At 34.1% G+C, this 12,500-nt stretch overlaps 1 protein-coding gene across 9 annotated transcripts in view; it reads left to right on the top strand.

Moving 5' to 3' along the window:
* Positions 1 to 12,500, top strand: part of LOC128214151 (cAMP-specific 3',5'-cyclic phosphodiesterase 4C-like) — a 406,322-nt gene that overhangs the window by 180,899 nt on the left and 212,923 nt on the right. The window contains exon 1 of one of the 9 annotated variants that reach the window (XM_052920463.1): positions 3,074 to 3,677. The exons of 7 other annotated variants lie outside the window; for them this stretch is intronic. In XM_052920463.1, the coding sequence (XP_052776423.1) occupies positions 3,595 to 3,677 (83 nt within the window). In that variant the 5' untranslated portion in view covers positions 3,074 to 3,594. Of the gene's footprint in view, positions 1 to 3,073; positions 3,678 to 5,167; positions 5,191 to 12,500 lie in introns of those variants that run through there. One more of the 9 variants, XM_052920466.1, reaches the window with a different exon arrangement.

The following is a 12,500-nucleotide window of genomic DNA, read 5'->3' as shown; positions in this document are numbered from 1 at the left end:
TTGTCACACATATTGGTTCTTGTGAGCAGTTGTAGCGGTTATGAAGATGGTTGTCTATTACCCAATGACAACTGATTCAAAGGCTAAACTAAATTTCCTGAAACTAATGAGCTTTAGGAGCTGTTAGGAACATTTTGTTGGATAAATAAATTTTGACGGAGTGGATTTGGATCGATAGTGATATTGCTGATGTCTTTTTAATCTTATAAATCATGTTAAGGCTGCCAGGTCCAGTGATTTTGATGTTATGCATCAGCTATGGATGCATGGGCATTTAAACCTCCTTTATTCTTTTAAGTTTTCAACATTTTTTTGTATTTTTAGCAATAATTTTCCATCTCTATTGTAACTGATACACTTGTCCCAACATGCACCTGTCCATATCTCTAGCTGCATCCTGGATGGAAAGACATCAAGAAGTTTAATAAGCTTGAAAAAAAAAAATACATACAAATGCTGCTATTTGAAAGCCAAAGGAGTTATTCTGTAAAGGGAGGTAAATAATGGCATGTTTTGTTTCAAACATGGCCAACATTTACCACCCTTATTTTCATTTTAGAATTGACTCGATATAAAATGCAAATGACTTTCTTTGGGGACATATAATCCTGTACTTTTACATTACAGCCAACTGATGTGAGGCTTTTATATTTTATATCCTTCATTCAACATCTAGCATGTATGATTTGCTAATCAAAGAAATGATATTATGGGATGATCACTTAGCAGAACAAGGAAACACTTGTTATTCAATGGAGCTTATTGGTATAGACACTTCACATCATTAAATGTTCTTATGGTTCAAAAATATATTTCACACATTAAAATGGTAATATTTAAAGTCACTGTTGCTGTGTTTGAATGTTTTCGTGAATTTAGACTTTTAAAAATTCAATTACATGTGTCTTGGTTAGCGGTCACCAAGCCAAGACAAGTGGGTTTTCTCCGGGTACTCCAGTTTCCCCCACAACACAAGACCACACTCTCGCGCAACATCGTGCCAACGAGAGTGACTTAGTATAAGCTATCATAGCTTTCTTCACAATCGTTGTAAAATAAATAATGTTTAAACTAATTACATGTGTCTGGTATTTAACTGTTTCAATGAAATAAGTAACCAAAATCATCATCCCCACCAACTATCAACGACCACCACCCTTACTACCTTAATCATCACTACCATCATCTTAACACTACCATTATCATCTACCAACCAACACCATTATCTATCAAGCATCACCACAATTCATCAACAACCATAATTATAAGTCAACCACCACCACCACCACCATTTACCAACACCATCCTGTATCAACCACCACTAGTATCTATCAACCACAACTATCACTTACCAACCACCACTGTCATAAACTAACAACTACCATTATTTACCAACCACAACCATCATCAAACAACCACAACCATTATCAACCAACCACGATCATCATTTATTATCCACCAACACCTTATCTACAATATTTATCAATAATCACCACCACATCTATAAACCACAACCATCATATACCAACCACCAACACCATCTAGCAGCCACCCCCTCCACCATTAATCAACCAACAATACCATAAAACAACTACAACCAACATCTACCAACATCCATCTACCAATTACTTACACCACCACCATTACTACCATACTAATTAATCATCAAAACCATCATCTACCAACCACCACCACCACTTTCATATTTATTATTAACCTCCACTGTGACCATCAAAACAATAACTACCATAATCATCACCACCACATTATCTTACATTAACCACAACAATCTACCAACTACAACAACTTTAACTACCATAATTTTCAATAATTAGCAGCACCAGCTATCACCACTATCCTCAACACCACATACCATCATACATAAACTACCATCATCAAATATCAATCACCACTACCAACTACCACAACCACATATGAACCACCTCTACCATAACTTCCATACACATAAATCATCACTCCCACCATCTACCCTCCACCAGTTCAACCATATACCAACCACCACTACCAACAAGCAACCACCACCACCATTACTACTACCATACTCATAAATCATCACTATCGTTACCTACCACCAACCACGGTCACCATACTCATAAATCATCTCCACCATCAACTACCAACCACCATCTACTAACCACCACAATCAGTCAACCACAACCACCATTGCTATCATACTCATAAATCATCACCATCATCATCTACCAACCACCACCACCATGTACAATCCACTACGCACATCAAGCAACCACCACCACAACCATCTACTACCATCTACTAACCACCACTACCATCAAGCAACCACCACAATCTATCAGCCACCACCACCATTTACCAACCACCACCATCATCTACTAACATGAGCACATACATTTACCAACAATCACCACCTTAACTACCATAATAATAAATCATCACCACCACCATCATCTACCAGCACTTCCATCTACCACCAACATCCATCCCCACAATATGTCAACAACCACCACTATCTATCAAACACCACCACCATAACTTCTTATCTCAGCAATCATCATCTTGGTATAAACAGTATATGTCAGCCAAAACAACGCTGTTAATAAACACACCTTCATATTGCTAAATAGTGATAAAAAAACTCATATTTATTTTTCTCCCAGGAATAGTTGCAGAACAGACCTGACAGAAATGTTAATAAACAGAGTCTTTTGTGACGATATTCATATGCTGTTTATCAAACAAATTAATTGTTTCTTGGAAGCAAAATGTGATCTCGTATGCAGTTAGTTGCAAAAAAATCCCATCCCATGTAAACATAGTGTGCATATCAAGAATTAGTACTAGTTATAGTTATGGTTGCTGAATATTAATACAATACTTATGATTAATTCAATATTCATATGCTAAGTGAGTGTTTTCTTGGGTGAAATTATGTGCAACCGCATGTACAATTATGGATTGGTTTAGTAATTAAGATTACTGTGACAATTCTCTAGTGTGTGTCGACTTATGTAACCCTTCTATCAGTTGTTATGATCAGATGAGGTCAATTGATGTCCTCAACCTGAGATCAACATACATAATTGTGACAAAAGTTATTTTTGAAATGTGAATTGTCTTTGTTTAGTATTAGAAGTTCAAGATTACGGTATTTATAAAAAAACAGATAATTATTTTGGGTGTGTAATCAAAACCAGGTTGGAATTAGAAGAAAAAGGCAATTGTTCTTTCAAAGTGTAAAATGTTTTTGTTTAATGACATATAAACACTGCTTGGTTAATAAAGTGAAAGGACAATTTTAAAGAGAAAAATACAAAAAATACACATGTTTAACTTGTTTGTACTTCTTAGATAAAATGTGACTGAAATTTTCTGTGGATCTTAAAAGTCATTGAATGTTTCAGAGTAAATGGAAGTCCTAGAAATTTAAATGTATTGGATTTCAACTGACGAATAGTGTGCATGACAAGTTCAAAACATAGTTAATTGCTGTGAGTTCTAGGTGCTTGTGAGATCGTGACTGTCAATTAAATAATTGAATAAGGAGTTTTTGTTTCATTATTAGAGTTGAAGTATTTGTACTTATAATATATAAACATGATAAAAAGACTAATGTCACTGGATGAGAGACTGATGCATACATCTCGGAAGAGAAACTATTACCTCTCTTCTGGATACAAGTAAGATATGTCACTGTATTATAAAAAAATGAATTAAATAGTGTTGCAATATTATAAAAAAAAATCCATATTTTATTATATAATATAAAGAAATATATCATTTATTATACGCTTTCTGGTGGTTTATGGAGATTTATCAGTGAAATAAAATTGATATTTCTCTGATTCATATAGTGAAAATATATATGAATTCGATTTTTTTCATTTTATTTTTTAAATTTTAGCCTGCTCTCTGTTCCAAATCAAACGTCAACATGAATAGGGCTGGGATACTATTTCAATGACATCATTTCTGAAATGACGTTACCGGAGCATACAAATTGGCGTGTTTTTTTCTAAAAAAAAGTATTATTAAATTACTTCTTCTTCCAATTTTAGACATATATTAAAAAGAAAAATTGTTTGTTTCAGTGTAAGATAGCAATATATTTCATCCGTGAACACCAAAAGTGAATATTTCACTTGTGGCTACAACATTTTGGTGCTCACTCTGTGAAAGATATTACAATCTTACATTGAACAAACAATTATCCTCTTTATATATCATTTATTCATCTATAAAGGTTACATAGTAGAAGTGTAAATGGACATTTTGAACTGTATCCTGAAGATACATCACATTTACAGTCTGGATGGTGCCCTTGAAATTGCATCTAGATTTTCTAGTCTATGAAACATATGGACAGATATTGAGAAATAAAGTTTGAAACCTTACTCATGAAAACATTCAATTTTACATCGTTGAAATCTCTTGTGAATAAAGTTCTACAACCTTCGTGACTGATTTTTTACATTTTCTACATAACTTATTTACTGTAATTTACATGTCATATATTACAAGATTGAAAATATTTTCTTTTATCTAATCTTGAATACCCAGTATTGTTTTGTTTTTTTTTAATAGTTGATTTCTGGTTGATACGGTTATTTGGCATCTTTAGTGTTGGCTAACATCCTGGATGTCATTCAAAGTTTTAGTATGAAATATGTTCATGTGAAGCATGTCCAAGAACTCTATCTAAATATTAAGACTTGCTGAGTAATTCCTCTTGATTAAGGGGAGAAAAACAGAATGATGGGCATTGGCCTCAGCTTGTGGCTCTCATGCTTATCCATTTTTTTTTTCAGATTTGAATTTTTGAATTCCTTTAAAAGCTTTAAACTTGTATATATATATATTTGATCAGTTTTAAGCAACCATTGTAATATGACCTTGATACTCTTATATTATGAAAAAGAATAAAAATCAGTGGTTTCATTGCTTTATTAGAATGAAATCTGCTTCAAGTTATAATTTTTGTTCAGTAAATACATGAACTTGTGTTATATCACGAGTGTACCAGTCTATTGGTCTAGCTACACTCTTGATTATCTTATAACGCTTGAAAAAGAAACTTGTGTACTTCTACTCTGTAAATATTATCTCAAAGCTTATGTCTATTTTTTTCTATTTTCATATGCTGTGTTGCTGTTGACTTGCGTTTATTAGGTAAGTCCACTTGTTAATGGAAAGGTATCTATATAATTATAATTTATGCAAATGACAGAGAGCTATTGCAATACTGCTTTAAGTGCAATTGTTACTTTTCATTTCTAGGTAAAAATATAACTAACCAGGAGCAGGTACAGCCAGTAAACATGAAATCTGCAAGGGTAGTGTTTATCATAAAAAATTACAGCTTGGTTCTGTGACCCTATTCAAAATGCATCTTAGTGACAGTTTTCAACTTAGTGGAAATTGCCTCCTTTCTAAGTTGAATTTAAGGGTACTTACAATGTTTGTACATAAAAAACATGTAAATGAGCAAGAAGATGGTACAAACAATATATGCATATAAATAGATTTAATGAAAAGTAAAGGGTTCTTAAAAAAATTGTTGTCAAAATTAAGAAATGTTCACGGAGTTGAAAAAAAAATTCACTAAGATGCTTTATGTATACAGCCTTGATCATTGCCAATAATCATGGGTCTTGTTGTTCGGTGATCAAATATCTATTACCTCCCTTTACCAGAGTGTAGGGAAGGAAAACACTTATTCAGAACATGACCTTTTTTGTAAGAGTTCATTCGTTTTATGCTCCGTATTTTAGCCCAGCTTTTGATAATCATGGGACCCAGATCTAGTTGATCTGTTGAAAGTGTTTCCATGTTCTAACTTGCATGACCAATCAAAGTCGGTCAGTGTCGACAAGCACTAGTAAAAAGAAGTTTTCAGCTGTAAATGGGATTATCAGAAACTTTTATCATCCGCCTCTCATCTCTCGTAGACTCTGGGAGCCGGCAATGAAACTAATGGATATTTATGTTGTAATGCAGTATCTCGCCATACATGGGTGCTTGGGGACACAGTTTAAGAGTCTATGTTTTAGAGAAATGCATTATTTCAATAAGTGGACCTCTCCCTGTGGACTGCTTGTCTGCCATTCTTCCAGCCTTCAGGTGTCTTAAAGAGTCTGGATGGGAAAGCTTTGGTGAAAATCATTGTGCATGTCACCATCTTGTTTCACAGTTGGACGCATACTCTTAAAGATTTCATGATCATGCTGCCTTCCCAGTCAATAGATTTATACATGGCATGTTCTAAAGTGTAATAAAACAAACTGGGACATCTGTTGACAAGGTCATCTCTCTCATTTTTGTGTCATTGATTGGTCTGGAGGACAATCTGAAAGGAAAAAAATAATCATGTCGCAAACAAAAATAATTTGTTCCATCATTTTATGGAAGCTGGCATGTACAGTGCTTATTTTCTGTCATCAAAAATGTAAATTGCTGCAGCTTATACATAAACTTCACTCATTATGATCCCCTGTGGAACTGAGGGTTTTTATTTGGAGGGGAATATTGTTGAGGCGTTGTCCATCTGTCTTCTGTCCACAATTGAGTATGTAATGGTTACTAATTCGTAAGACATAAATAAAAGGTAGTGCTTGTTAGTTAGGGTAGGTATGACATTAGTGGGTATATCTTTAACCAGGCTTTCATCGAAAAGTTTTTTAGAATGGGGATGTCATTGTGAGGGCACGCAGGCAAGAGGGCGTCAAACATTTTTTTCCGCCAATTAACTTAAGCTAGCATTGATAGTAATTGTTGTTGTGTAGGTAGCTTATATGAAAAGCTATCTTGGGATTGCTGTTGATGGGGAAGGGGTCAACATCTCTGTTACTAAAATTAGACAAATGGTTTAGGCTTAATAACTTAGATAAGAAATTGATGGATAGTTATGAAAAGCTGATATGTAGGTAGATTTCATGAAGAGCTGGGTTTGGATTGCTTTTGAGGGGTCAGGATCAAGGTCACTATTACTAAAAATAGAAAAATGGTTTTCGCCCAAGAACTTAAAGTTAGAATAGATGAATGGTAATGTAAGTTAGTGTGTAGCTTATATGAGGAGCTAGCTTAGGCTTGCTTTTAGAGGGTTGGGGTCAGTTCACTTACTTAAAATAGAAAAATGGTTACTGCCCAACAACTTAGTTAGTATTGATGGAATCTTAACACATAAGATACTTAACAAGAGTATTTTTCAGTTACATGTCTCTTTGATAGAAGTGAATTTCTGATTGCCCATATTAAAAACCTGGTTTTGTCACAATGCAGCACTTCTAGTTATTTTTTTCGGAGTATTGGTAAAGACCCTAACAAAGGTTGATATGTGGGAACGTCCGTATGTCTTCTTGTTGGTCCATCCTTGCATCCATCAGTCTGTTCGTCCCCCACATTTTTTTCTGTCCAAATGGTCAGATAATGTTTAAACTTGGTCAGAATGTACCCCCTGAAAAAATCTTACAGACTTGAAACAGTGGGTCACATGGTGTCTAAAACGAGGTCACTAGAAATAAATCTTTGGAACACATTAGAAAAAATATATTTGATCCAATACTTATGAAACTTTATTCTATTATGTTTTCCTTGATGAACGCTAGGAAAAAATTGAAAATAGGTCATGTGGTGTCAAACACTAGGTCACTAGATCAAAGCTTAGATTTTCATTGTCTGCACACATTATCTGAAGCATATCTTGGTATGGATTGGTTAGATAATGTTTAAACTTGGTCAGAATGTTCCACTTGATCAAATCTCATCCTCTTGTAAAATTGGGTCACATGAGGTCAAAAACTAAGTCACAAGTTCAAATTTTGTTGAAAAATGGAACACACAAGAAGCATTATATTTGGTTTACAATTCATTAAACTTGAATAGAATGTTTCCTCTTGATGAACTCTGGCAAATTTAAATCTGGGTAACATTTGATGAAAGATTCTGCCACTAGGTCAAATTTTAGAATTTACATGGTAATGATTTGTCAGATTATATTCGAACTTGGACAGAATGTTTCCCTTGATGAAATCTTAGCAGATTTTTAAAGTGGGTCACAGAAGGTCAAACATTAGTTCTGAAGGTCAAATCTTAAAAAGAATCAAGGGAACCTACTAGAGGCAATATATCTGAATCAATATGTAACTTTATTAGAATATTTTCTTTGATGAAATCAATGTCTATTTTGAAATGAGGTCACATGAGGTCAGAAAGTAGGTCATTTGGTCAAATCTTTCAAAAACCATGTCTCGAACCAAATACTGGTCTGACTTTGTCAAACTATGGTCAGAATGTTCCCCTTGATGATTTCTTGTTTGAATGAAAAGAAGTGATAAACATAGGGTAAACAACTAGGTCATTATATCAAATTTAGGACAACTCTTCTGAACAAACAGAGGCAGGGTAGTGTATCTTCTCCAATCTTCATGAAACTCAACCAGAATATTGCCTTGATGAAATCTTGGCTATGTTTGAAACTAGGTCACATGAGGTCAAAAACTCGATCACTAGATTGTGGTAAACCTTGGGAACATGCTAGGAGCTATATTTTAGCAACATTTTCTATCCAATCTGCATTAAACCTAGTACAAGTGTTTGCCTTTTTGAAATATTTGCTTGAATCTGGGTAATGTGAGCTTTAAAACTAGGTAGCAGTTCAATGAATTTGCTTGTTTTAGTATTAAAACAAGTCGGTACAATTTTGCTGAGCGAATGAATGACTGTAGGCCTAGTTAACGAATACAATGGTTTTCTTGCAAACATTCAGTTGACCAGTATGGGATTATATTTCATCAGTAAATATTAGCTCAGAGTTGTATAATCCAATGGGTAACTTTGACCACCCCTGACAAAATCTCACGAAAAATAATGCTCCCATCGCAGCATGTTAATAAGCCCCAGGCCTCTCTTCGTAAGATACATGTATATGTACTTTCTAGGAAGCAGTAAATGACTAGCTAATTTATCTTAAGAAAAATGTTTATGTATCCAGTAAGATCTGGTAACAATGCATCTTAAATCACTTAGATCTGGTATTGTCATTTTTTGTCTCCATGCACAGATGGGATCAATTTCTGAGTTCCAAGGCACTCTATCACAACAATTATTAGTACTATAATTAACCACACAGTCTTACATTGAACAGCAACTAGCAGAAAGGAACATCAGATACATGGAGATCAAACACACACATTCGGACATTAAGTCCTTATACATGTCTTGTATCAAATTTTGTCTTTGTATGTTTTTATCACAATGATGTATGTATTGATTTATGAAAAATAATTTCTTTCATGCTTTTGGTAAAGAAATTAGTTTTTTCAGCAAAATAAAAACTTTAGAAATATCAATTTGGTATTTTCACTGCAAACTGATAAGTGAAAATAACATCTTTAAGGCCTACTTTTAAAATCTATTGTAGTTACTTCCCTTTGATCAAAACTGAGCACCTCACCTTTGAAACATCATAGTGTATTTGATATTAAAAAAATATTTCATATGTTTAAGTAAAGAGAACTATTTCTATCCAAGCTGGCATAGGAATGATAGCCCAGGTCATCAGTAATCAAAACGGTGCATTGCCTGAGGGGCATCCCATGGGTGAGGGACATCCTGTGGGAATCTGGGTAGCAGAGGAGTATGCAAAATAGAGATATATTGAAAATAAATTAAAATACCTGAAAATAACAATAAAAGAAAACTTCAAATTTGTTGCTTACAATGAAATCAACCAATTATCATCTATTAACTTTCTTTCAAAATAAGAAGATTGGAAATAAGTGTATCTTGTTGTAAACATTGGGAACAAATAATTATTATTCTTAAAGATGCAAAAGAAGTTAAACCTCGCTAATTTTATGTGTTATGAATTTGATTAAAGAACGAACATCATTCACTTAGAATGGGGCTTAACTTTTATATTTTTGTTACAGCTGTTCAAAACAATTATTAAACATTTAGTTGATGAAAATGAGAAGTTATCAGAACTGCTGAACATACTGCATTTATTTTGATATTGTCTTGTCCTAGTGCTTTGCTATTCAATAACAAAATGGTTGCAAGATGTATTGGTCAATAATACCAGATGGAACTACTTTTTTCATGAAAGAGACAATACAGAGACTAATAAATCATTCCAGAATTTTCAATCATGGAAAGAAGTATTAAGGATGGTTTGCTCTTCCAATAATCATTTTAATTTTATTATCCCAGATTCAAATCATGAAGTGCTTGAGCAGCCCACAGATTATTATCAGACAAAAAACAAGCATTTTGAAGCTGTCTAAAGGTCTAACAAAGTCTTGGAATGCAGGGAAGCCAACTCCGTAGACACTCGCCAAAACGGTAGCCATTTATAAGCTGGCATTAGTGCTTGACATGGCTTAGAATCCATCGGCTGCAGAATGGAGCTTGTTCACTGATACCATCAGCTCCTGGTGTTGACGTCACAGCAGCTAATGAGACTTTAAATGTTGTCTGCAATTATTGTGTTCTTGAAATTGTGCCATTTTAATGACTAGTTAGAGTCTTTTGTTGGGTTGTAAATGATAATGGCTTTGATGCCAGTAGTTATTTTAATGAGTGCACATACAAACTTGTGGGAAAGCTAAAACAATGAGAAGAAATAAAGTGACAAAGTCTGTGCCTATTTTATTTGATCATAATGATTATTGCATCCTAAACAATGTAAGGCTGTTATAGATAAAAAATGCTGAATATGGCATTAAAATAACCCAATTTTATACCCAAATTCAACATAAATTGTACCTAATAAGGCTTAGTTTAACAAAAGAGCCAAATGATAGATTTCCGTCAGTTTTATTGTTATGTGATGCTCCAGATAATGCTGTTGTTTCATGGCAGATACAGAAGCACAGTACAACAGACTTGCTAAATGATCTTACAATTCATTTTGATTTTAAGTCCAAACCTTGTTAGGGCCTAACAAAAAATGTTAGGGTCCCCTTAAGTATGATCTCCCTTTCTGTCAGCCTGCTGTCAGTCCATCTGTCCATACACATTCTTTGATTTTAACTAGGTTTTCACAAAGTATTAAGTGCGGGCAGTTGGGAGGGTGGCTTATCAAACTCACCTATTTTACAGAATAACTTTAGTTAGGGTTGACCATACTGTGACCAAACTTGGTATATAGTAAGAGTTTATGGAGACCTTTCATTGGATTGCCTTTGGGCCTGTAAGGTCTAGGTCAATGTCTCTGTAAGTAAAAATAGAAAAAACATTGGTACTGAATATCTCGAGTTATTGCGACCAAACTTGGTATTAAGGGTCACTGTTACCATAAAATAGAAAAACAGTTGGAACTGAATAACTTTAGTAAGGGTTGACATGTTCAAAAGTAACTTGGTATATATGAAGAGATAATGGAGACCTTTCATGGAATTGCATTTGGGTGGTCAAGGTTAAGGTCACTGATTATAAAAATAGAAAAACTGTTGGTACTGACTAATTTAAGTAAAGGTTGATAGATTGCGACCTATCTTATATGGGAAGAGTTAATAGAGACCTTTCATCGTATTGCGTTTGGGGCCCTAAGGGTAAAGGTCAAGGTCACTTTTACTAGAAATCAAAAAAATAGTTGGTACTGAATAACTTCAGTTAAGGTTGACATATTGTGACCAAACTTGTTATGTAGAAAGAATTGAAAATTTACAGAAATGACAATCAATAATTTAGATGTTTTTAACATTAGCTAAAAATCAACTTGAGATAGGTCAAAGAAGTTGATTGGTTCTTTTTTATGTACTTAGGCACATGATTATATTTCTTCATAATTCCTTTAACCCTTGTGTGTATGAGACTTGTAAGTGAAATGTCGTATTTCATCCTGAACATCTATAATATAATCGTGCAAATATTGCAGAATCTTGTGTGAAAATATAACGGAAAAGAAGAGTCCAATTGAGTTGAGTCCTCTTATAGAATAAAATGGGCCCCATTCAATTTCTATTGATCATTCTTTTACTTGAAGTAATTGATGCTAGTGTGAGGCAGTGTTGGAAATGGTCGACATAGCGCTGTGTATTTCCAGCTGCGGAGGATGCTGAGGATGCCTTATGAAGTTCTTCTGAATACAGACACATTGATTTTAATAGGAAATATTGTGTTACTGTTTTTAATTGGATTATGTAACCAGGGTTTTTGGCCTTTTTCCATCAGCTTCAGGAATAATTTCAGTGTTGGATTTTTTCTCACAGGAATTGCAGATCATTAAAGTGTCTTATTTTCATTGCCTTGGTATTTATTATGATTTTATGTTGTAGTGAAATTATGAATGCTGCAGAATAAAAGTTCACAGGTAATCTTTCATGAGGTGGCTGTAGTTAAACTCACAGTGCTTATTACAAGAGAATCAGGGAGGGGGAGTGGGTGGACCATTTAATTTGTCCCTTAACATTTTCATTATTACTGATTATCTGCCCTAACCATTAGAGCTGGGGTTCAGGGAAGCTTTGAGTGTACAAATTGATAGTAAACATAAGACACAA

Source organism: Mya arenaria, chromosome 13 (genome assembly GCF_026914265.1).
Source record: "Mya arenaria isolate MELC-2E11 chromosome 13, ASM2691426v1".
Lineage (NCBI taxonomy): Eukaryota > Metazoa > Mollusca > Bivalvia > Myida > Myidae > Mya > Mya arenaria.
Note: the sequence above shows the minus strand (reverse complement) of the source record. Positions and strands in the feature narration are given on the sequence as shown.